The following is a 26,369-nucleotide window of genomic DNA, read 5'->3' on the forward strand; positions in this document are numbered from 1 at the left end:
GCTATTGCAAACGATTACTTCAAAAATAAAAGCTTTCTTATTCCACTCTATTTTTTAAAAACCATCATCCTCTCTGTCACATTATAATATACATTCCCTCAAAGTCTGTTGGATTGCATTGGTTTGTCCTTCCTGCATAGCCTCAGGTAGTTTAGGTTTATTGGATTGCTCCCATCACAGGGCTCCCATTCCTCTGTGTTTATTTGTAACTTCTTTCTTTGTGCTCTGCTAACTTGTATGTATATTATTTTTTTTCTTCTCCTTAAGTACTTTGCATAGTTTATTCAGAGCAATGTCCTTTTTGTAGGGGCACAGGAAGACAGTAGTAAATGCTATGCTTTTGTAAGGTCGTTTGATGCTAAATGAGATTTTCCTCCTGGGCACCTGTTCTCTCGACCTAAGCCTCAGCTGCCCTTACTTCCTAGCACCACCAAAAGTAGTGTCCTGATGAGGGAGTGGATGGATCTAAGGCAATGTGTGAGCTATGTGCTACCCTGGCATCAAGATGGGCCTGGCCAAAGTGCCTAATTCTTAACTATAAGATAAGAGCTTGGTCATGAACAAATGCTGTCATGATCTGAAAAGTAATAACTATATTTGGACCCTGCTAGGGTTAGGAATAATTAATCCAGCTGAGCACTGTAGTCTGACTCTGTGGCAAGATGTTCCCAGGAGAACTGCCCTACAAGCCTCAATGTATCTCTTACTGTGTCCATACAAAATTAACTAGTATTAAGATTTTGATTGACCGAGGAAAGGAGAAAAACACCTTGAGAGGTATTTTGCCCATGGGCAGTCAGAAAAGGCTTTAAATACTCCTAGGTGATGTTTCTGCCTTTGAGCCAGGCAGTCAAGAAGGGTTTTCTTATGTGATTTTGCTACCAGACTGGGTGTAGCACGTACCTAGAGAGCAAGGTGTAGAGAGACAAGTTGGGGTGGAGGGAGGAGTGGGAGACAGGCAGAATCCAGAGAGCTGGAATCGAGCCATGAGGGCTAGGAAGGAAGAGAGCCGAGAGAGACCAGGGAGTTGGAGAGACGAGAGATAAAAAGAGCAGGGCAGCAAGATGGAGTGCGGAGAGACTAACAAGGGGGAACACAGGGAGAACAATGTAGAAAGAGACAGGAGCAGGCACGTGGTGAGAGGGAGACCAGGCTGTGAGATGGAGCACGGGGAGATGAGCGGGAGAAACAGAAGGAGACGGGAACGAGGAGCAGTGTGAGACTGGGGGGGGGGGGGCGCTCAGAGAGACTGGGGCAGGAGCGTGGTGGGATTTATACAAAAGGCTGTAACGAAGAATGTAGAATAGATCCACACTGACAGTGAAAATTCTCTTTAAAGGCACTAGAGAAAGCAGACAAACACCAAAGCCCAACATGGGTAAAGTGAGAGCCAGAAATCCAGGAGAAACAAAACCATAGTGATAAAATCCAAGTGAACTTAATATACACCCATTTATTTGGCCAGCTTGATTTTGGAATAGCACAAATTCCAGATGTGTGAGTTCCTACAACTCTCTTTAACACTTGGAGATGTACAAAATTTCATTTCATTTCATCATCCTGTTATTCGTCGATTGCCTCGAGCAGGCCCCAGTAACGTCTCTTTCATCCTAGCCCTGAGATTATATTCAAGGCTCTTTAGGAGAATGAGACCCATCTTTGTTACTGGTATTTGGCATATTGGGTACGCCACGGGGAGTTTGCCAGACTCTGCCCTGTGGGCAGGCTACATTCGATAGCCTGCAAGTTTGTCGAAACTAGGAATGAGATAAAAAGGTGTCATAAAAAGATATCCTTATCCACATATTCGCGGCGCCCGGTTCCGGGAGCTGGATTTTATAGTCTCTGAGTCTTGGCCGTTGATGGGATTACACGGCGCCAAGGGGCCAGGTGGTGGGTGTGACCCCCGCCTACTGGAATTTGGAGGATCTGGGTGGAGGATGCTGGACTCCAATCCGAGTAGGCTGGGAGATCTCGGCCCCGGAACCCGTGTGGATTTGTCCCTCTGCCAGTACCTTCATGTGTGCAGAGAGTGGTCTCAGCATGGTGGTGGCTGGTCCTGGAGGCCTTCGGCTGCCGGAGCCCTGGTTGGGGCGGGGAGGAAAGATCAACCCGCTCCCCTCGAAGGGGCCCAGGCGAGGAACAGCCAGGCGCGGGGGCAGAAGACTGCACTGTTCTCGTCCGGAACTGGATTTTATAGTCTCTGAGTCTTGGCCGTTGATGGGATTACACAGCGCCAGGGGACCAGGTAGTGGGTGTGACCCCCGCCTACTGGAATTTGGAGGATCTGGGTGGAGGATGCTCGACTCCAATCCGAGTATCCGAGTAGGCAAAATAGAATTTCAAATAATTCGTTATAAGGTAGTTTATGTAATACTCCTGGAAGAGAAACTGTTAAATTGTTTTGTTATCTATTAAGTTCCTATGAAAATAAGCATTTAAAGCACTCAATACAGTGCCTACTAATATGCTAAATGTCAATAACTGTTAGGTAGTTTAAAAATTCATTCATCAAACCTTCCATGAGAAGTACAATAGAAATGGAGATGCCCACGTCGCACTGGACAGTTTCCTATCTGGCCTCTATATTGTTCCTATGCATATATTTCCTGTCCAGGTTTTCTTCATTCAGTCCTGATCACAGGCCATGCAGTCCCACAGGCTTGGAGAGAGAAATTAACTCCTCCACTTCTTTCCCCTCATTCTTTTTGTCATCTTCTTCTTGAAAGATACCCATGAGAATTCAAAGCATCTAGCATGGAGGCTGATGGCAGCTCCCAGACCATTCTCCTTTGTTATGAGAAAATGAAATGTCAGCTGCGTGGTCTTGCAAATAACACCAGAATGGGGAAAAAAAAACACCTTGAGGTAGTACTTGAATTTTTCTTTCCATTTTCAACTTAGTTATCTTAAAAAAAAAAAACCCTGCCGAAGGAAATAAATAGCCCTCTTTTTCATTTGAGCCACATGAAGTAGGAGCTTGAAGGAGAGAGCCTGTACACCCATCCGCTGGGAGCCCAGAAGGCTGAGTCCCTCTGCCAGCTTGCAGGTAGGTCCCCCAAAGCACCAAAAGCAACGTAGTTCCCCCTCGCAGCCCAGTGCCCTCCTATCCCGAAAACAAAAACCTCAAAACCAAAATAAATAAATAAAATAAAATAGTCTTCCAGAACCGCACCTGGAGATCCCTCTTGCTTAGGCTGTTGCACAAAACCTCCAACAACCGCCTCTTAAAGGCAAAATAATGTGCCTTAGCTCAGCATCCCAGACCAAAGCACCGCGGAGAGCCGAAGGGCTTCCGACCTGACCCCCGGGGAGACAGACAGACGGACGGACAGACAGACGGACGGACGGACGGACGGACGGACAGACGGACAAACGCGAGGAGTCACGCCCCTTGGGGACCCCAGAGCAAGACCCTCCTCCCTGCTGCCCTTGTCCTGGGCGGCCCCGCTCACCAGCTGCTCCATTGCGCCTGCAGACCTGGGAGTCTCTGGCGCCACCGAGCCTGGTCCCCAGGCAGGATTTGGGAGCGTTTTCAACGCACTAACAGCCCCAACAAAGGGCAACGCTCTGCCGCCCCCTGTCGAAGCTTGGCCCTGCCCCCCCAGGTCCCCCCACGCCTCATCCCTGCTCCTACAAGCTGCTTGGACTTTCGAAGCTCCAACGCCAAATCAAAGTCGAGAAATAACTTGCATTTCTGTCTAAGAATCGGTTTCCAGGAAAATCACTTTTTTTTTTTTTCTGTAAATAAAGAAAGAGGAAATCTGGAGAAGCCCAAGAGGAAGACTTCTCCCGCCTGATGTCCTGAGGACCTGCATTCTGAGCCAGAAGGGGCAGTGGGAGAAATGAAGAATTTTCTTTCCTAGAAATGTGAATTTTTTCCCCCAAATGTTGCTAGTGAAAATGAAAACAGCTGTTTTGAAGCTGAAAGCAGTCAGCAGATATCGTTGGTTTTTGTTTTTTGTTTCCCGGACCCCCTCTTTTGGTCACACCCAGCAATGCTCAGGGCTTACTCCTGGCTCTGCACTTGGAAATTATCCTGGCGATGCTCAGGACACCATATGGGATACTGGGACGGGTGCAAGGCAAACGCCCTACCCTTGTGATATCGCTCTAGCCCCCACATGTATTTTAATTGGACTCAATGCATTGTTCAAAACATTATTGTCTTTGTTATCCTTCCACTTGTTTAAGATGTAAATTATTATTTTAGCAAATCCAGCATTCTTGATCCTGAGAGGGGTGTTGAGTTGGAAGAAGTCCGTAAAATTCACCTCCTGAATTCCTATTTGTGCACCTCCGCCCTCTGACCAGGTCCTGGGGCTGTATGAGGGATCACATTATTTTTTTCTCCACTTTCTTTGTGCTCTGGTGTCTAAGGAATCTTGGTGCTTGCATCTCCCACACACCAGGACTTGACTTCGGGAGCTGGGAGAGTCCATGCCACTGACATCAGCCTATTCTGAAGAGATTTTAAGACAAGAGTGAAATTACACAGACAGTTTTGTAGGTTTTACCTCCAAAATTTTACCTACAATTTTGTAGGTTTCACCACACTTTTTCTCAAGGTTCTTGTGTCACGGTTTATAAATCAGATAGACCAACTAAGTATGAGAGAGGTGACAACCTCAACTTTTATGCCAACATTCATTACAGACTTAACATGAAAGTATAGGAAATATGTCACAAATGTGAGTGGAAAGTCAGACAAAAAAGTTTAGGAATAATATTACACACAAAGCCACCCCAGGACAGTAAATTAATTCACTTTAACTATGTGTCATGCTCTCCAAAATCCCAACGAATTCCTGAAATATCCTATGTTATTTTTCAATACTTATATACCAATGAAAATGCTTAATTGACAAATTAGATACAGTAAAAGAGCAATAGCGCTAATTAATAATGAAAAGAAAAAACAAAATATAAAAGTTAAATGTATAGAGTCTCTCTGACTCAAAATATTTTAATATTATACAAAGTTCTTATTCATGTTACAAATGTTTTAGTCACATTAAACTATAAAAATATTTTAAATATCTTATTTAGATCAAATTTCAGATCTCATTTGAGTTCAGGGAGTAAAAATGACAAATAATAAAATCCAGAAAAAAGGGTACTTAACAGTAGTTTAGTATTGGGGCCCTTCTGTAGGTTCACTAAACAGCTCTGTAACTTTGGGAGAGCTTTTGAATACAGCAAGGTTCAGAAACAACAATAAAATAACTGTACAGATGTAATACCAATTTAGCTATTTATTATATTGTTTAGAGAATAATGTCAAGAAGATACAATACAATACAATCACAACCACCATTGTTCTTATAGCACAATGCCATTTTCTTTTAAAAAAATTTTTTTTGATTGAATAACTGTGATATAGACCCTTACAAAGCTGTTCATGAATAGGTTTTAGTCATACAGTATTCCAACACTCATCCCTCCACAGGTGTACATTTCCCAGCACCACGGTCCCCAGATTTCCTTCCAACGACCACCCCACCCCCTGCCTGCATAGATGGCAGGGGATTTCTCTCTCTCCATATCTCTCCTCTCTCTCTCTCTCTCTCTTTCTGTCTCTCTTTCTGTCTCACTTACTCGCTTGTTCTTGCTCTCCCAACTCTCTCTCCTTTTGGTCATTGTGGCTTGCAATATTGGTACTGAGAGGTTATCAATAATATCCCCTTACCTACTTTTATTTTACATGGTTAGGTATTTCATTTCATTTCATTTCATCATCCTGTTATTCGTCGATTGCCTCGAGCAGGCCCCAGTAACGTCTCTTTCATCCTAGCCCTGAGATTATATTCAAGGCTCTTTAGGAGAATGAGACCCATCTTTGTTACTGGTATTTGGCATATTGGGTACGCCACGGGGAGTTTGCCAGACTCTGCCCTGTGGGCAGGCTACATTCGATAGCCTGCAAGTTTGTCGAAACTAGGAATGAGATAAAAAGGTGTCATAAAAAGATATCCTTATCCACATATTCGCGGCGCCCGGTTCCGGGAGCTGGATTTTATAGTCTCTGAGTCTTGGCCGTTGATGGGATTACACGGCGCCAAGGGGCCAGGTGGTGGGTGTGACCCCCGCCTACTGGAATTTGGAGGATCTGGGTGGAGGATGCTGGACTCCAATCCGAGTAGGCTGGGAGATCTCGGCCCCGGAACCCGTGTGGATTTGTCCCTCTGCCAGTACCTTCATGTGTGCAGAGAGTGGTCTCAGCATGGTGGTGGCTGGTCCTGGAGGCCTTCGGCTGCCGGAGCCCTGGTTGGGGCGGGGAGGAAAGATCAACCCGCTCCCCTCGAAGGGGCCCAGGCGAGGAACAGCCAGGCGCGGGGGCAGAAGACTGCACTGTTCTCGTCCGGAACTGGATTTTATAGTCTCTGAGTCTTGGCCGTTGATGGGATTACACAGCGCCAGGGGACCAGGTAGTGGGTGTGACCCCCGCCTACTGGAATTTGGAGGATCTGGGTGGAGGATGCTCGACTCCAATCCGAGTATCCGAGTAGGCAAAATAGAATTTCAAATAATTCGTTATAAGGTAGTTTATGTAATACTCCTGGAAGAGAAACTGTTAAATTGTTTTGTTATCTATTAAGTTCCTATGAAAATAAGCATTTAAAGCACTCAATACAGTGCCTACTAATATGCTAAATGTCAATAACTGTTAGGTAGTTTAAAAATTCATTCATCAAACCTTCCATGAGAAGTACAATAGAAATGGAGATGCCCACGTCGCACTGGACAGTTTCCTATCTGGCCTCTATATTGTTCCTATGCATATATTTCCTGTCCAGGTTTTCTTCATTCAGTCCTGATCACAGGCCATGCAGTCCCATAGGCTTGGAGAGAGAAATTAACTCCTCCACTTCTTTCCCCTCATTCTTTTTGTCATCTTCTTCTTGAAAGATACCCATGAGAATTCAAAGCATCTAGCATGTAGGCTGATGGCAGCTCCCAGACCATTCTCCTTTGTTATGAGAAAATGAAATGTCAGCTGCTTGGTCTTGCAAATAACACCAGAATGGGGAAAAAAAAAAACACCTTGAGGTAGTACTTGAATTTTTCTTTCCATTTTCAACTTAGTTATCTTAAAAAAAAAAAACCCTGCCGAAGGAAATAAATAGCCCTCTTTTTCATTTGAGCCACATGAAGTAGGAGCTTGAAGGAGAGAGCCTGCACACCCATCCGCTGGGAGCCCAGAAGGCTGAGTCCCTCTGCCAGCTTGCAGGTAGGTCCCCCAAAGCACCAAAAGCAACGTAGTTCCCCCTCGCAGCCCAGTGCAGTCCTATCCCGAAAACAAAAACCTCAAAACCAAAATAAATGAATAAAATAAAATAGTCTTCCAGAACCGCACCTGGAGATCCCTCTTGCTTAGGCTGTTGCACAAAACCTCCAACAACCGCCTCTTAAAGGCAAAATAATGTGTCTTAGCTCAGCATCCCAGACCAAAGCACCGCAGAGAGCCGACTGGCTTCCGACCTGACCCCCGGGGAGACAGACAGACGGACGGACGGACAGACAGACGGACGGACGGACGGACGGACGGACAAACGCGAGGAGTCACGCCCCTTGGGGACCCCAGAGCAAGACCCTCCCCCCTGCTGCCCTTGTCCTGGGCGGCCCCGCTCACCAGCTGCTCCATTGCGCCTGCAGACCGCGGAGTCCCTGGAGCCACCGAGCCTGGTCCCCAGGCAGGATTTGGGAGCGTTTTCAACGCACTAAGGGCCCCAACAAAAGGCAACGCTCTGCCGCCCCCTGTCGAAGCTTGGCCCTGTCCCCCCAGGCCTCCCGGCGCCTCATCCCTGCTCCTACAAGCTGCTTGGACTTTCGAAGCTCCAACGCCAAATCAAAGTCGAGAAATAACTTGCATTTCTCTCTAAGAATCGGTTTCGAGGAAAATCACTTTTTTTTTTCTGTAAATAAAGAAAGAGGAAATCTGGAGAAGCCCAAGAGGAAGACTTCTCCCGCCAGATGTCCTGAGGACCTGCATTCTGAGCCAGAAGGGGCAGTGGGAGAAATGAAGACTTTTCTTTCCTAGAAATGTGAATTTTTTCCCCCAAATGTTGCTAGTGAAAATGAAAACAGCTGTTTTGAAGCTGAAAGCAGTCAGCAGATATCGTTGGTTTTTGTTTTTTGTTTCCCGGACCCCCTCTTTTGGTCACACCCAGCAATGCTCAGGGCTTACTCCTGGCTCTGCACTTGGAAATTATCCTGGCAATGCTCAGGAGACCATATGGGATACTGGGACGGGTGCAAGGCAAACGCCCTACTCTTGTGCTATTGCTCTAGCCCCCACATGTATTTTAATTGGACTCAATGCATTGTTCAAAACAGAATTGTCTTTGTTATCCTTCCACTTGTTTAAGATAAAAATTATTATTTCAGCAAATTCCAGCATTCTTGGTTCTGAGAGGGGTGTTGAGTTGAAAGAAGTCCGTAAAATTCACCTCCTGAATTCCTGTTTGTGCACCTCCGCCCTCGACCAGGTCCTAGGGCTGTATGAGGGATCACATTATTTTTTTTCCACTTTCTTTGTGCTCTGGTGTCTAAGGAATCTTGGTGCTTGCATCTCCCACACACCAGGACGTGACTTCGAGAGCTGGGAAAGTCCATGCCACTGACATCAGCTTATTCTGAAGAGATTTTAACACAAGAGTGAAATACCAGAGACATTTTTGTAGGTTTTACCTCCAAAATTTTACCTACAATTTTATAGGTTTCACCACACTTTTTCTCAAGGTTCTTGTGTCACGGTTTATGAATCAGATAGACCAACTAAGTATGAGTGAGGTGACAACCTCAACTTTTATGCCAACATTAATTACAGACTTAACATGAAAGTATAGGAAATATGTCACAAATGTGAGTGGAAAGTCAGGCAAAAAAGTTTAGGAATAATATTACACACAAAGCCACCCCAGGACAGTAAATTAATTCACTTTAACTATGTGTCATGCTCTCCAAAATCCCAAAGAATTCCTGAAATATCCTATGTTATTTTTCAATACTTATATACCAATGAAAATGCCTAATTGACAAATTAGATACAGTAAAAGAGCAATAGCGCTAATTAATAATAAAAAGAAAAGACAAAATATAAAAGTTAAATGTATAGAGTCTCTCTGACTCAAAATATTTTATTATACAAAGTTCTTATTCATGTTACAAATGTTTTAGTCACATTAAACTATAAAAATATTTTAAATATCTTATTTATATCAAATTTCAGATCTCATTTGAGTTCAGGGAGTAAAAATGACAAATAATAAAATCCAGAAAAAAGGGTACTTAACAGTAGTTTAGTATTGGGGCCCTTCTGTAGGTTCACTAAACAGCTCTGTAACTTTGGGAGAGCTTTTGAATACAGCAAGGTTCAGAAACAACAATAAAATAACTGTACAGATGTAATACCAATTTAGCTATTTATTATATTGTTTAGAGAATAATGTCAAGAAGATACAATACAATACAATCACAACCACCATTGTTCTTATAGCACAATGCCATTTTCTTTTTTTAAAAAAAATTTTTTTGATTGAATAACTGTGAGATAGACACTTACAAAGCTGTTCATGAATAGGTTTTAGTCATACAGTATTCCAACACTCATCCCTCCACAGGTGTACATTTCCCAGCACCACGGTCCCCAGATTTCCTTCCAAAGACCACCCCACCCCCTGCCTGCATAGATGGCAGGGGATTTCTCTCTCTCCATATCTCTCCTCTCTCCCTCTTTCTGTCTCTCTTTCTGTCTCACTTACTCGCTTGTTCTTGCTCTCCCAACTCTCTCTCCTTTTGGTCATTGTGGTTTGCAATATTGGTACTGAGAGGTTATCATTAATATCCCTTTACCTACTTTTATTTTACATGGTTAGGTATTTAGGTAACTAAGTTTTATTTAATACTAACATTTCCACAGCTATTTTTTTAATTAGTGACTCACTGTGAGGTACAGTTGTAGAATTCAAACTTTGTGCTTGCGTTTCAGTCTAATAATGATCAATTACCCATCCCTCCACCAGTGCCCATTTTCCGCCACCAATGGTCCCATCATCCCTCCGACCACCCCCACCACGTTCCCTCCACGCCACACTACATCTGTGGCAGGGCATTCCCTTTTGCTTTCTCTCTCCTTTTGCGTGTTGTGGTTTGCAATAGAGACATTAAGTGGCCATCATGTTTTGTCTATAGTCTAGTTTCAGTCCACATCTTCCATCCCGAGCAGGCCCTCCTAGCACCCTTTACTTGGTGGTCCCTTCTCTATCTGAGCTGCATTTTCCCCCAGAATGTGACGCTGGCTTCTAAGGTGTGGAGTAATCCTCTTGGTACTTATCTCTATTTTTTTTTGCGTGTTAGTCTCCCATTCTGTTACTTTATATTCCACAAATTTGTGCAGTTTTTCTATGTCAGTCCCTCTCTTTCTGACTCATTTCACTTAACATGCTAGTTTCCATGTTGATCCACCTATATGCAAATTTCATGACTTAAACTTTTCTAACAGATGCATAGTATTGCATTGTGTAGATGTACACAATGTAAAGTTTCTTTAACCAGTCATCTGTTCTCGGACAGTCAGGTTTTTCCAGATTCCGCCTATGGTAAACAGTGCTGCAATGAACATATAAGTACAGATGACATTTGTACTATACTTTTTTCATCTCTGGAATATATTCCCAGAAGTAGTATTACTGGGTCAAATGGGAGCTCAATTTCTAACTTTTTGAAAATCATCCATACTCTTTTCCAAAAGGGCTGAACCAGTCGACATTCCCACCAGCAGTGAAGGAGAGTTCCTTTCTCCCGACATCTGCACCAACACCTGTTGCCTTGTTCTTTTGGATGTGGGCCAGTCTCTGTGGTGTGGTGATGATATCTCATTGTTGTTTTGATCTGCATCTCACTGGTGATTAGTGATGAAGAGCCTTTTTTCATGTGCCTTTTGGCCATTCAGATGTCTTCTTTGCGAAAGTTTCTGTTCATTTCATCGACCCATTTTCTGATGGGGTTGGGTGTCTTCTTTTTGTAGAGTTCAACCAGTGCCTTGCAAATCCTTCACATCAACCCCTTATCATATGGGTATTGGGTGAATATCCTTTCCCATTCTGTAGATCGTCTTTGTATTCTGGTCACTGCATCTTTTGAGTTGCAGAAGCTTCTCAGTTTAAGATAGTGCCATTTGTTTATCTCTGTTTCCACTTGCTTGGTCAATGCAGTGTCACCTTTAAAGTTGCCTTTATTAGACTATAGACCAAACGCGATTGCCACTCAATGTTTCTTTTGCAAACCACAACACCCAAAAGGAGAGAGAGAACAGAGGGGACAGAGGGGAATGCCCTGCCACAGAGACAGGGTGGGATGGGGGGGATGGGTGGTGGGAGGGGGACTGGGATCCGTGGTGGTGGGAAATGGGCACTGATGGAGGGATGGGTATTTGATCATTGTATAATTGAAACCAAAGCACAAAAATGTGTAAGTCTGCAACTGTACCTCATGATGTCTCAGTATTAAAAAAATTTTTAATAAAAAAATAAATAAAATAAAGTTGCCTTTATTGTTACCTTTCCCTCTAAGATCAGGAACAAGACAAGGATGCCCACTCTCACCACTTCTGTTCAATATACTTCTGGAAGTACTTGCAATAGCGATTAGGCAAGAAAAAGATTTTGAGGGCATCCAGATAGGAAAGGAAGAAATAAAGCTCTCACTATTTGCAAATGATATGATACTATATTTAGAGAACCCTAAACCCTCTACCAAGAAACTCCTATAAACAATAGACTTGTATAGGAAAGTGGCAGACTATAAAATCAATACCCAAAAGTCCATGGCTTTCCTATACAAATTAATGAGAGAGAAGAAAGTGACATGGAAAAAAAAGCAATCCTGTTCACAATCATGACTCTGAAAATCAAGTACCTCGGAATCAACTTAACTAAGAAGGTAAAGGACCTGAACAAAGAAAACTACAAAAGGATACTTCACCAAATAATAGAAGACATGAGGAAATGGAAAGTTATCCCCTGCTCATGAATTAGGAGAATTAACATTGTCAGAATGCAATAGTCCCCAAAGTATTATAAGGATTCAATGAGATTCCTATTAGGAGATCCATGAAATTTTTCAAAGAAATGGATCAAACACTCCTGAAATCCAAATGGAACAACAACCCCCCATGAATAGCTAAAGCACTTCTTGGGAAAAACAAGATGGGAGGCATCACCTTCCCCAACCTCAACCTCTGCTACAAAGCAGTATTAACTAAAACAGCATGGCACTGGAACAGGTGGACGCCCACAGACCAATAGAAGAGGGTGGAATATCCATACACACACCTTTAAATATATGATCATCTAATCTTTGATAAGGGATCAAGAAATGTGAAGTAGAATAAGGAAAGACTCTTTAGCAAATGGTGCTGGCAAAACTGTACAGCTACATGCGAAAGTGGGCTCAGACCTCTACCTAACACCATGCACAAAATTCAGATTAAAATGGACTAAAGACCTCAACATCGGACGAGAATCTATCAGATACATTGAAGACAAGGTCAGCAAAACCCTCCATGACATTGAACCTTTACCTACTTTTAACACTACAGTTTGCTATCTAAGCTTAGTTGAATCCTTGGGTGTAGAATCAATAGATATAAGGGAACATTTGTAATTTCTGGTATGCAGTTTTCTATAATGATCACTGTTATTTTAAGGGAGAGATAAAACTGATATATATGTAAGAAGTAATTGGGCAACACTCTAAAGTTTTTGATAAGGAATTCATATTGAGAACCATTCTTGTTATCTTGAGACATTTCCAAGATTCATTTTCTCTCTGAACAAACTCACCTGAAAGTTTATTCGTGTCAAATCCAACCTCAAAGACTTCTTTCATAGTGATTATCAGCAACATCAAAAAGAAAGAAATAGCAGAAAGATGACTCAAAGGACGGGGGTGCAAAATTTGCATTCAGGAGCCCTAGATTCTATCCTTGGCAACATATTGTCCCCACAACTCAATAATGCCATGCGATGTCAAGCACTACCCTGAGTGTGACTTCAAAATGAAAAAGATACTATAAATAAAAATTTATCTGTGAAATTATTATCTTTCACTCAGTCATATTTATTTTCGTGTGTCACTTTGACCAATAAAGAATATATGTGTGTGCTTGTGCATACAGATACAAACACACACATACACACACACACACAAACACACACACAAAGGAACACAAAGAGAGCCTATACTAATATAACTGAGAGTTCCCTAATTTAAACAAAAGGATAAACCCAGGCTGCAAATAATAACAAAAGGACTGATTTTTTTCAGAAAAAAAGAATATATGCACGTATCAAAAGAACTAAAGAACTCATGGACTGTCAGAATAGAATGCTTTAGAGATAAACAAATTATATTCATATAGAGTGAAATTAGAAAGACCAAATTAAGGAGTTTATAGGGAAAAAAATCTTAAATGTTTCAGTAATCAAAAGAGAAACAGGACCAAGGATGTGATTCAGTGATAGAATGTCTTGCATGTTATGAGACTCTGGGTTCAGTACCTGGCACCAGAAATAAATACATAAATGATAATGATGAAAATAATAATCAGTGAGAGTGGAAAAAAGCAAGAATTACATAAATCAAATCAAGTATGAAAACTCAATGCTGGGTGAAAGAGAGCAGTGAATTAAATTAAACATTGAAGAAAAATAGTTTTGACTTCCACAATGATTCTTTTATGAAGTTTGCTTCACTTGATCACTTGATGTCCTGTTACAAACTGATTTGTTCCAGCAGGTACCAGTAATGTCTCCATTCATCCCTGTACGTGCTAGAATAGCCCAATGGCGTCTGCTCATTCGAGGAACATAAAGAACCTCCAACAGATAGTTCAGGGTCATAACAAAGAAGTATGACCACCTCGTAGATGGGCGGCCATGCAATATTTTGACGTCCCATGGAATCCAGTCGGTAATGGCTCTAGTCCAGTGGTCGTCTCCAAATCTCATTATGTGTCCAGCCCATCTGATTTTCGACACCTTGGCAAACGAGACAGTGTCCCTGATTCTTCACTGTCCATGGAGGTCGGAACTCCAGATTCTTTCTCTCATTTAAATGAAGTGTGATACTCCAAGCATAGCTCTTTCGATTCCTCTCTGGGAGAACCGAATAGCGTTCTCATCCTGTTTTCATAGGGCCGATGTCTCTGAGGCATATGATAATGCAGGAAGAATAGTGGACTAGAAGAAATGTTCCTGGAGCCGGAGGTTCTTTGTCCTCTTAGTTATTTCTTCCACGCTCTTGAAGGTGTTCCAAGCTGCTCTCTTCTTCCTGTGCAACTCAGGTGCCAGGTCATTTATCATGTTGACTTCTCGACCTAGGTACAGATAACTGCTGCATTTGGAGATGTTCATTTTGTTGAGAGCGAATGGAACGTCAGGAATGAGACCGTTTCTCACAAGCATTGTCTTCATAAGATTCAGCTGCAATCTGACCTCCCCACACTCACAGCCAAAGTCGGCCAGCATTTGTGCCACTTGGATAATGTTTGGTGTTATTAGAATGATGTCATGGGCAAAGCGGAGGTGGTGTAGTTGCCGACCATCTATCTTCACTCCCATTCCTTCCCATTCCAGTCATTGCATGATGTTCTCAAGGGTGGCACTGAAGAGTTTCACTGAAATGGTATCACCCTGCTGAAACCCTCTGTTGACATGGATGATCACTTTCTTGGAGAATGGTGAGATCCTGGTAGTGAATCGGTTTATACAGATCACAGAGGATCCTGATGTATTGAGTTTGAATGCCCTGTTTGGCTAGGGCTTCGATGATTGCTTTCATCTCAACAGAATCAAAGGCCTTCTTTAAATCAATGAACATTAGACAGAGCAGCATCTTAAACTCCCGAGAATCCTCAATGTGCTTGTTTACCATGTGAATATGGTTGATCCTGCTGAATCCTTTTCGGAACCTGGCTTGCTCGCAAGGTTGTCCTTCATCTAGTGTTCTGCCAATCCTATTCAGGATGACTCGAGTGAACAGCTTGTAGATGACAGACAACAGGCAGATCTGGGTATAGTTGCCAATGTCATGGATTGTCTACTCCCTTCTTGTAGAGTAGTACAGTCCTGCTGGTTTTCCATTGGAATGGAACTTTGCATTCAGACAGGTAGCATGTGAAGAGCCGAGCCGGTGTATTGATGAATACTGATGGCAGGTTATTCAAGTGTTTGGGTCTGACCTTGTCTGGGCCAGTTGCTGTCACTTCTTTACCTATGAAATGGCGTGTTGGATTTCGGATGGGAGAGTGCTGGGAATGACATATCCATCCTGCAGAATTTGGTATGTGGGCAGGGGGTTGTGGCTATTGAAGAGATTTGAGTAGAAGTCATGGATAATCTTCTCCTTTGCCTTTCTGGAAAATGTGATAGATCCATCAGGACATCAGAGAGCAGTCATCTCGGTCTTGTAGTTGGCGAAGAACATGTGGGCATTGCGAACACTTTTCCTAGTTCTGCTGCATCAGCCAACACTGCTTCTCTTCTTTCTTTGACATCTTCTTTATTGCTTCTATGCACTGCTTTGCAAGCTCAGACATTCTCTAGCGTTTGCCTGAGACTTGTCCCAAGCCATGTTAGCAAATGAGCTCGAGACTTTTTGAAGACGGGCATCTTTTTTTTTTTTTAGACAGGCATCTTTTTGTGGCTATCTCTCTCTCGGCATCTTGGCACAATCATGGAGGTGCTGAACCAGCTGATCGTATTCCTCATCAATGTTGTCAATGACGTCATATTCCCATGTTGTGGCAATAGTGTCGAAGAGCTCCCAGTTGTTGGTTATTCTGGGAGTTCTCAAACTTTGCAGCCCTTTCTCCTTATTCTGGGAGTTCTCTTCTTAAACTTTGCAGCCCTTTCTCCTTGCTCTGTGAAGTAGAATTTTGCATGAAAGAGACGGTGGCCCAATCCCATTTGGAATTTTAGGACAACAGCGACATTAGGCAAAAACGTCCATTGAATATGACGTGGTAAATTTCATTGTGGATCCATCCACTGGGAGACTCCCTTGTCCAATGTTTAGATTTGGCCTTCTGGAACTGTGAGTTACCATGGATGGTCTTGGTCGACATGATGAACTCAGACAGTCTCTCACCCTGTTCGTTCCATTCTAGGCCATGGGTCCCTATGTGGAGTTTTTTTTACTAATCTTCTCAATCCTATCTTGGCATTAAAATCACCGACAATGATCTTGTAGAAGGTGTGGTTTTCCTTATAAATCTTCTCCAGTTCCATGTAGAACTTCTCAATTTCTCCTTCATCATAATTGGATGTTCGTGCATAGATAATGGAGATAGAAACTGCCTGCAGTGAGCAACATCTATTCAAGTATAATCATCCGATTCGGGTTGTTAGGCATTCAAATGAATCAATGCTTATGGCCAAGTTCATGTTGACAATGTCACCGACACCACTGACGCCTCTTTTATCGTGTGTTCCAAGAAACAGTTTTTCTCCAGTGTCGAAAGTGGCGTGATGTGATTGATGCCTTCTCATCTAGATCAGACTAATGATGTCGTACTTGATCTTTCACACTGGTACCATCAGGTCCTTGATGGATGCATTTGATACTAGCATACGTGCATTGAAAGTACAGACAGTCATTTTTGTTTTTCTTTGTTTGGCAGCCTAGTTTGCCTTGAGATTTTATCAGTCTCTCCTTTATCATCCTTCTTAACACTGCCATATTGGTGACTCTTTCATGGTCAGGGGAATAAGACTCATTGTATTTACTGGTTTTGGCATATCGAATATACCATGGATAGCTTGCCAGGCTCTGCCGTGCATGTGGGACATTCTCGGTAGCTTGTCAGGCTTTCATAAAAGTGATAGAGGCTTTTAGGGCAGCCTCTAATTGCCCTTGAAGGTGTTCCCATTGTTCAAACCATATTTGAACCCTATCAAATATGGTGTGGTAATCTTGTATTGTCTTTTCATGTGTCTCATGGCTGCTTTGTGGCTGCGCAGTCTCGAAAGCAACCTGGAGCTTGGCCGCAGCTGGGTAGTGGAAATAGTGGAGGTAGTGGAGGTCTGGCGATGAGGTATTTATCTGGTACCTGTTGGGTGGCTCTTCTGTGTGGAATTCCTGGGTCGCCTGAGGTTGGTGGAAGCAGACAGGCAAGGGGAGGGTGGGGCTTCCGGTTTTAATCCCTTGGTCACCAGATATTGGTGGGAGCAGGCAGAGGATCTCTGTTCCCGGGTCCTGTTGAGCCTGGAGTCCAAGGTCACAGAGTTCTGCTTACCTGGTTCTGTGGGGCTTCAGTCATTTTTGTCTCAGCCCAAGCATCCAAAAGCATCCTGGAGCGTGGCGGCGTGGAGGTAGTGGAGGTGAAGTTTGCTTAATTAGTGAATTTTTCTAAACTAATGAATTTTCCTTCAGTTTCAGGTTCGTTTCAAATCATGAAAGGGTGTTGAATTGTGCCAATTGTTTTCTCTAAATACACTGAACTAATAATCTGATTTTTAGTCTTTTTTCAAATTTTATTGAACTAAAGCACTGAGTAACAAAGTTATTCAGAATTGGGTTATTTAAATATAATGTCCCTTTACCAATCCCATCACCAATGTGAACTTACTTCCAACAGTGTCCCAGGTTTACTCTCTTGCATTCCTCCTTTTGCCCAAGCTTCAGCCTGCCATGTTGACAGGCACTTCTTAAGTTTGATTATTAACGTGAGGGTCTCATGATTGCAGTGTTGTTGACACTGTTGTTTGGATATTTAACTCTATCATTCCTTAACAACACTGATGTATCTTGCCTCTTGTCCCTAGTGCTTCTCATCTGTCCCATCTCCCCCCACTCTCCACTTATTGTTTTCCACTTTCTTTCCTGTACTTTGCGACCAAGGTGATTTTTATCATTCACAAGAGTTGTATAGTATCCCATTGTGTGATATATACTGTATCTTCATGATTCATTAATCTGTTGTTGGAAATCTAGGTTTATGTCAAATCTTAGCTAATCTACTGCGTGCTGCAATGAATAATGGTGTGCATATTTCCTTTGGAATAAATTTTTTCTGTCCTGGGTGTATATATCCCAAATATGATGTATATATCGGATACCTGAGCCATATGGTAGTTCAATTTTAAGTTTACAAAGAACCCTCCATAATATTTTCTTGGGTGTTCGACCAGAAACATTCCCACTAGTAGTGAATGAGAGTTCCTTTTCCACGATATCCCTGCCAACAAAAATTGTTCCCATTATTTTTCGCATGTGCCATTCTCACAGATGCAAGATGGTATCTCATTGTTGTTCTGAATTTGGATCTCCCTAACCATAAGCTATGGTGAGCATTTTTCATGTGCCCGTTCACCATGTGTTTGTCTGCCTCAGAGAAATCTCTATTCACTTTCTTTCCCCACTCTTTGATGCGGTTTTTGAATTTTGTGTTGCTGATATTTGTGACTACTTTATATATCCTGGACAATGACCCTTTATCTAAAATGAAAGATAAAAATCCTATGATCATATCAATTGATGCAGAGAAAACTTGTGACAGGACTCAACGTCCATTTGTCATAACAATCCTCAACAAAACAGGAGTAGAAGAAACCTTCTTCAAGACACTAAAGGCTATCTATCATAAGCCCAGAGCAAACATTATTTCTCAAGGTGAAAACTTGAAAGCATTGCCCACTGAAATCAGGCATAAGACAGGATTTCTCACTTATTTGACATTGTATTAAAAGTTCTAACAACAGTAATCAAAAAATAATAGGAAATCAAAGAGGCCAAAACTGGAAAAGGAAAAGTCAAATTATCTCTATTTGCAGATGATATGGTGTTATATTTACTCAAAGGAGCCCAAAAATTACTTCTAGGAACAATAAAAAACTTTGTAGCAAACTGGCCAGTTACAAAGTCAATGCACAATAATCAGTCACATTTTTATATACAAATAATGGGTCAGAGGAGAAAGAGATCAAAGAATCTATCTCATTTAAAATAGTGTCTAAGAAGATCGAGTTCCTAAGAATAAATTTAATAGAAGTGGTGGGAGACCTATACCATGAAAACTTCAAAACACTTAAATAAAAATACAGCTTTAGAAATTAGAAAAAAAATGTTCCATGCTCCTGTATTGAAAGAATCAACACAGTCAAAGTGAACATCTTACCTAAATAACTATATAGATTCAATGCAATCTCTACTCAAATTCATGCAACAGTTTTCAAGAATTTAGAACAATCCATTAAATAGTTTTATGGCACCATGAAAGACCAGGAATAGAGAAAACCATACTGAAATATAAGAAACTGGGAGGTATCTCATTGTCTAACTTGAAACTATACTACAAAATCATGGTGATCAAAACAGTATTAGAATAAGGGCTGACTCTGACCAATGTGTCACAAAGGAATATCCAAGGACAAACCCTCACATATATAAAGGTAAAGGTAAAGGTAAAGGCCCTCCCGTTGATCGTCGATTTTGCTCGAGCGGGCCCAGTAACGTCTCCATTGGAGACTTTGTTGTTACTGTGTCTGGCATATCGAATACTCTCGGTAGCTTGCCGGGCTCTCCGAGAGGGGTGGAGGAATCGAACTCGGGTCGGCCATGTTGGCCGCTTGTAAGGCGAACGCCCTACCCGCTGTGCTATCCCTCCAGCCTTTGTCTTTGGCGCCGTGGCTTAGTTGGTTAAAGCGCCTGTCTAGTAAACAGGAGATCCTGGGTTCGAATCCCAGCGGTGCCTTATAACAGTGTGCTTCTCACATATATAGCCAGCTAATATTTGACAAAGGGGTTTGAGAGAATGAAATGGAATACAGACAGTCTCTTCAAAAATGGTGCTAGCAAAACCATATGTAAAAATATTAAAACTGGATTTGTATGTCATACATTACACAAAAGTCAACTCAAAGACCTTGAAATTAGATCATAATCTATAAAATATATTGAGAAAAATATAGTCAGATTGCTCCAAGATCTGAGCTTCACTAGTGTCTTCAATGATACAAGGATATTGGCAAAGGTAACAGAATCAAAAATAAATAAAAAGTACTACATCAAATTAAAGAGTTTCCGAATGACAAAAGACACACGGCCTAAAACGAAAGACATAATTGAATGGAAGAAAATATTTGCAGTCAGCACACTTTTAGTCTGTTAATATTATGTATCACCTGAATTTTTCGATTTTGAACATTAGAAAATTCTTGCATTGCAGGTATATTACATCTTTGCTATGGAATATCTTGTAATGTTCCATTGGATTCCATTTCATAGTATTTTTTCTTAGGATTTTTTATTCATTTATAAAGAATATTGACTTGTAGCTTTGTTTTCAAAGTTGATCAATTTTCAATTTTATTTGAGATAGTGCTTTAAATTCTCTGGTTTTATGCAGACAACTTTCCAAAACCACATTCTCCATGTTTGGTTCCCTCATCGTTGTCTCAATAAACCTCCTTCTCAACACACCATCCCTGAACTGTAGTCAGCTCAGTTCTGTAGACCAGTTCCCACGTTCTGCTACCTTTAGCCCATTTCTTTTCCCTTACTATGTTTGTATTCCACATATGAGCAAGAATATTAGTTTTCATTTCTTGTGTTTTCTTTGGCTATGATGATTATCAAGGCAATTAGTTATACATAAAATGTTGATCTCATTAAAAGTTTGGAATGCTCCCCTTTCAAGTTTCTAAAGAGTTGAAAAAGGCCTGGCATTGTTGCTGTTTAAATACATAGAAGAATTCACAAGCAATTCCAGTTAGTACTGGAATTTTCTTTGTAGATCAATTAATTTTTGTTTTGTAAAAAGCAAAAATATATACAACTCCAAACTGAATAACCTTAGAGAAATTGGAAAAAACATTCAACTGTTAAGAACTTATCAGAGGAGAAGAAAAATCGGAAAATAACTGTGGCAATATAAAGATTGAATTAGCCAATAGGTTAAGGATATCAATAAATTTTTTTCAAAGAAAATATACAAAAGTAAGCTCATTTTTAAAAAATTCACTGTCAGTAATCTTCACGAAAATGCAACTGATAGTCTAACTGAGATATTAAAATTGTTTTCATTCATTTCTAAAATGATAGTTGCTGTTACCAAATACATCGCTTAGTTAGGATGGTTAACTCTCATATTTGAAATACATGCATGACAGCAAATGTCATGTGTCTCTTACCTGTTTGCACGAGGAAAATGGCTCATCAGAGTTCCTCCATCAATCAGGTGGTGCTAACTGTAGTTTCTTGGGAGGTCTCAGCCCCAGCCTTAAGCACCTTCTCAGACATAGCTAGGCAAGGTTATGGATGTGTCAGTAAGATGAAAACAATCCCAATACTCCCTCTGGTGGCAGATTGTAAGAGATGGCAATGATAAAAAACTGGAAGACCCAAACAGAGAGATTCAGCAAAATATCATTTCAGCATAAATATTCAACATAATATTTTTCAAATATTTCAGTATCAGAACTACAGAATATGCATATTGTGTATATTCTATAACCATGAGATTTGGTTTTTTATTCAATATTTAAAATCACAGTTTGTCAAACCATATTATGCAAATATTCTCAAATGAATGCTTTTCTCTGAGCTTATTACTAAAAAAAGTTTATTATTATGTTTCAATTATTTTTAGCAGCACACAATTCAGTCTGATAGGGAGAATTAGAGTGTCACAATGATTTATTGATTGGAAATAAATTACATCATGTAATTTTTGCTGGTTTCTTTCAAAGGTTTTCTACATTGAACCCCTAAGAATTACTTGTTGTAAGAGTAGTGCATCAGGGTTTAGATATTGTACTATATATTCTTGGATTTATTTAAGACTTTTAAAAATAGTATCACTGTATCACTGTCATCCTGTCGTGCATCGATTTCCTTAAGCTGGCACCAGTAACACCTCCTTTGTCATAACCCGAGATTTTAGAAAGATTTTAGAAAGTGCCATATTCTAGGCTATTTCAGGATCAGAGAATTAGAACTTCTTGCTTACTTCTTGTCTGAGACACTATTGAGAACCCGGCAGGCTACCGAAAGTATCCTGCTCGCATGGCAGAGTCTGGAAAACTCCCAGTGGCGTATTCAATAGCCAAAACCCAGCAACAATGATGGGTCTCATTCCCATTTAAAAATAGAAAATAATTATTTAAAAGTTGCTGATATATGTTTAGATATACACACAAAGGCATTGCTTTATTTATTTTAATGTAGAAAAAGAAACAACAGTTGATGCAAATCTAGAATTAAAATTGATTAGATCAAAAATGCAATATTGTAGTCAATAGGTATAGAAAATTCATCTATGTGAAAACTTTATATCTGATGACAGGGTTGTGAAATCCTTGTCTAAGAATTTATTAAGCTGTTTGCTCCTTTAGGAGGCGTCATGGTCTCCCTGTCACTCGGCAGACCCAGGCATGAACATATAATGCTCTCTACTGTCAAAAGCGATCCTAAGGAAATCATCTCAAGGTCACTATGTTATAAGCAGAAAACACTATTAAAAATGTGTCTTCATCGAAGTCATGAAATTTACATACAAGTGGAACTACATGGAAAGTATCATGTTAAGTGAAATGACGCAGAAAGAGAGGGATAGACATAGATAGTTTGCATTCATCTGGGGAACATAACGTGACAAAATAGGAGACTAACACCCAAGAATGGCCGAGAATAGTACCAGGAATTTTATTCCATGGCTTGGAGGCCAACCACACATGCTAGGGGAAAAGGGAGCTCAGATAGAGAAGGGAGCACCAAATAAAGGGTGTTGGGAGGATCCGCCCAGGATGGGAGAAGCATGCGGAAAGTAGACTATAGACCAAACATGATTGTCACCCATTGCCTCTTTTGCAAATCACAACACCCAGTAAGAGAGAGGGAGAACAAAAGGGAATACCCTGCCACAGAGGCAGGGTGGGATGGGGGAATGGAGGGTGGGAGGGATACTGGGATTCGTGGTGGTGGGAAATGGGCACTGGTGGAGGGATGGGTATTTCATCCTTGTATAATTGAAACCCAAGCACAAAAATTTGTAAGTCTACAACTGTACCTCATGATGTCTCACTAATAAAATTTTTTTTAAAAATGTGTCTTTATAATAACTCCAAGTAAGTCATTACTATATGAAAAACAAAATCTTTACCTACAAAAATTATCACTTGTACGGGATAGAGTTTTCTATGATGGTCCTTTCTGTGATGAATGTTGCCAAAACCCTTGGAACTTCTCTTCTTCAGATTTGAAACTAGACACATTTTACTCCCTCCTTTAGAAGCAGTAATGCAAACTACTATTTTTTCTCCAAATATGTAAAATGAAAACAGATAGGAAAATTACAAATTTACCACCTGCTACAAGCACACAAGTAAAACCTCAGTTTCCTAAACTGTCAATCTCTGTGACTGTACCTTATTTCAGCTGCTGTGCTACATTTGATACCTTTCATCTGCACTGTTCTTCGGCTTTGCAATGGGATCTTGGGCATTGGTGCTATCAGTGTTGGCTTATGCCATTTTTTCTTTGACCATTTTTATTGAGGTACCATGATTGACAATACTGTTAGTTATGCTTTTCATGTGTACACTATTCCACACCACACTTATCACCAGAGTACCTGATTCCCCTCCTAAGGGTCCCCAAATTCCTTCCCAGCCACCCCCTCTACTTGGTAAGCTCAGTTCTATAGACAAAAATTGCAATGATGGTGCGTTTGGCTGTTTGTTGTTCCCTTGCTGTGTATCTTTATAAGCCACATATGAGACAGAGAGCTTTTTCTTTTATCGTGGAGGTGGTAACACCTAAAACATAGAGATGAATAAAGCTAAATTATAAATCAATCAATGTGTTAAAATTGATTTTAGTTGACTAATATTAACTAGTAATTCACTATTAGTAAACTAAAGAGTCACCAGTAGGTTGATAAAACATTAACTTATTTTCTTAAATGTATGAACAACCTTAGCAAGCTAGAAATCAACAGACCTTTCTAATCTAGTAGAGGACAACCATATGTACCGTGAGTGAGTGTCACGTTCAGTGGCAAAGTGCTGAGAAGTTTGTCTTATTTTTTAAAAAATATCCTGTAATGCTTCTGACAAACTGATTTCAAGCCCATAAAAAGCCTATCCTGCTTTATCTATGGAGCTTCATTTTGCTCCTCCAAGTCTGAAGGATGACCAGCTGGGTAGAATGAGGTGTTCCTTCTACTGCATTTTGTTTGTTTTTGCAGAGTATAAAAAACCAGTTTCTACTCATTTGATAGATCTACTGTGAATCTATGGTACATCTTTTTTATTTAAGTTCGTTTTCGATATTGCTCTTCAGATATGTTGCTTTTCTTTGGATTTTGTTATTCAAATCATAATGAGTCTTTGAGTTTTTCGATTTGGGATTTTTTTTAGTATTTCTATTTCTATTTGAGTATTTCATATTTCACTGGGTTCCCTCTGGCTTCTTACTTCTGATGATTGTGCTCCTCAAATCTGGGAGATTCTTTTTTTTTTTTTTAATTTCTTTATTGAATCACCGTGGGAAAGGTTACAAAGCTTTCAGGTTTAGGTCTCAGTCATGCAAACATCAAACACATTTCCCTTTACCAAAACTTATTTTTTACCATGAAGAACCCCAATAAAACGCCAACTCCCACCCCTCCCAGTCCCTGTGGGGCAGATGAATTCTAGTTAACACTCTATCTGCTTTGATTAGATTCATTGTTTCAATAAAAGATTCACCACTATTATTTAGAGTTTACCCCCCCCAAATCAGATATGCTGAAAAAGCATTGTGAAGTGATTTGCTTTCTACAGCTGGGTTCGAGAACCAAATGTTGGCTTTGGATTTCTGCTATTTTACTTATTGACCCTGGAAGTATTTCTACTGAAAGTCAGATAGTTAAGAAATTGGTCTCTGTGCACTGGAGACGTGGCCGTGCTGGAGAGCCGCTAGTGGGGAGCAACTGGTGGCCTCGGTAGGGCGTGAAGGGCAGACCGAAACGCCCCCCTTCCAATGAGGTTCCAGTTGCCCCCAGTACCCCGGCTCATACCTGCTGTCCACAAGGCTCCCATGCGGCCGCCATCTTTCTTTCCAGAGAGGAGAAGGCGACTGGGGCAACACCCTTTCCCCTGTGGACAGACCTGATGGCCTGGATTAACGCATAGTCCATTCACTTTTCTGCTCCAAGCTGCCGGGTTCTGCATTAAGTCCTTGTGCTTCTGGGGCCGTGGCCGTGCTAGAGAGCTGCTCACGGGGGGCAACTGGTGACCTCGGTAGGGCGTGAAGGACGGACTGCTGTCCACAAGGCTAAATCTGGGAGATTCTTATCACTTAATCACACTTAACTTCCCATTAGTCGTCGATTTGCTCGAGCGGGCGCCAGTAACGTCTCCATTTGTCCCTGTCGCGTGCTAGTGTAGCCCAGTGGTATCTGTTCGCTCCAGGAACATGAAGGGCCTCAAACCGATCGTTCATGATCTTGACGAAGAAGTCTGACCATCTGGAAGGTGGGCGGCCACGCGGTCTTTTGACATCCCATGGAATCCAGTCAGTAACAGCTCTAGTCCAGAGGTCGTCTTTAAATCTCATTACGTGACCAGCCCATCTGATTTTCGACACCTTGGCATATGAGACAGTGTCCCTGATTCTTGACCATCCACGGATGTCAGAACTCTGGATTCTCTCTCTCATTTGAGTGAAACGTGATATTCCAAGCATAGCTCTTTCTTTTCTTCTTTGGGAGACCTGAATGGCGTTCTCATCTTGTTTGCGTAGGGCCCAGGTCTCTGAGGCATATGTTAATGCAGGAAGAACAGTGGAATCAAAGAGATGTGCCCGGAGCTGGAGGTTCTTCATCCTCTTAGCTATTTCTTCGACGTTCTTGAAGGCGTTCCAAGCCGCTCTCTTCCTCCTGCTCAGCTCGGGTGCCAGGTCATTTGTCATGTTGACCTCTCGACCTAGGTACACATAGCTGTTGCATTCGGAGATGGTCGTTCCATTGAGAGCGAATGGGGCGTCAGGAACAAGGCTGCTTCTCATAAACATTGTCTTCGTAAGATTCAGCTGTAGTCCTACCTTTCCACACTCACGGTCAAAGTCGGCCAGCATTTGTGCCGCTTGGCTGATGTTTGGTGTTATTAAAACAATGTCATCAGCAAAGCGGAGGTGGTGTAGTTGCCGACCATCTATCTTCACTCCCATTCCTTCCCATTCCAGTCGTCGCATGATGTTCTCGAGGGTGGCACTGAAGAGTTTTGGTGAAATGGTATCACCCTGCCGCACCCCTCTCTTGACATCAACGATCACTTCTTTGTAGAATGCTGAGATCCTGGTAGTGAATCCGCAATACAGCTCAC

At 41.5% G+C, this 26,369-nt stretch overlaps 1 protein-coding gene and 1 non-coding gene across 6 annotated transcripts in view; one reads left to right on the forward strand and one right to left on the reverse strand.

Annotated features, from left to right (window-relative positions):
- CD200 (CD200 molecule) overlaps positions 1-26,369 on the reverse strand; it is a 220,773-nt gene that overhangs the window by 154,596 nt on the left and 39,808 nt on the right. Inside the window, exon 1 of one of the 5 annotated variants that reach the window (XM_056109289.1) lies at positions 7,634-7,654. The exons of the other annotated variants lie outside the window; for them this stretch is intronic. Coding sequence (XP_055965264.1) covers positions 7,634-7,645 — 12 coding nt within the window. The 5' untranslated portion in view covers positions 7,646-7,654. Of the gene's footprint in view, positions 1-7,633; positions 7,655-26,369 lie in introns of those variants that run through there. 5 annotated transcript variants of the gene reach the window in all.
- Positions 19,683-19,756, forward strand: TRNAT-AGU (transfer RNA threonine (anticodon AGU)). Its single transcript has one exon. It is a non-coding gene; the product is annotated as a tRNA-Thr (tRNA).

Source organism: Sorex fumeus, unplaced genomic scaffold (assembly GCF_029834395.1).
Source record: "Sorex fumeus unplaced genomic scaffold, SorFum_2.1 ptg000265l, whole genome shotgun sequence".
Classification (NCBI taxonomy): Eukaryota; Metazoa; Chordata; class Mammalia; order Eulipotyphla; family Soricidae; genus Sorex; species Sorex fumeus.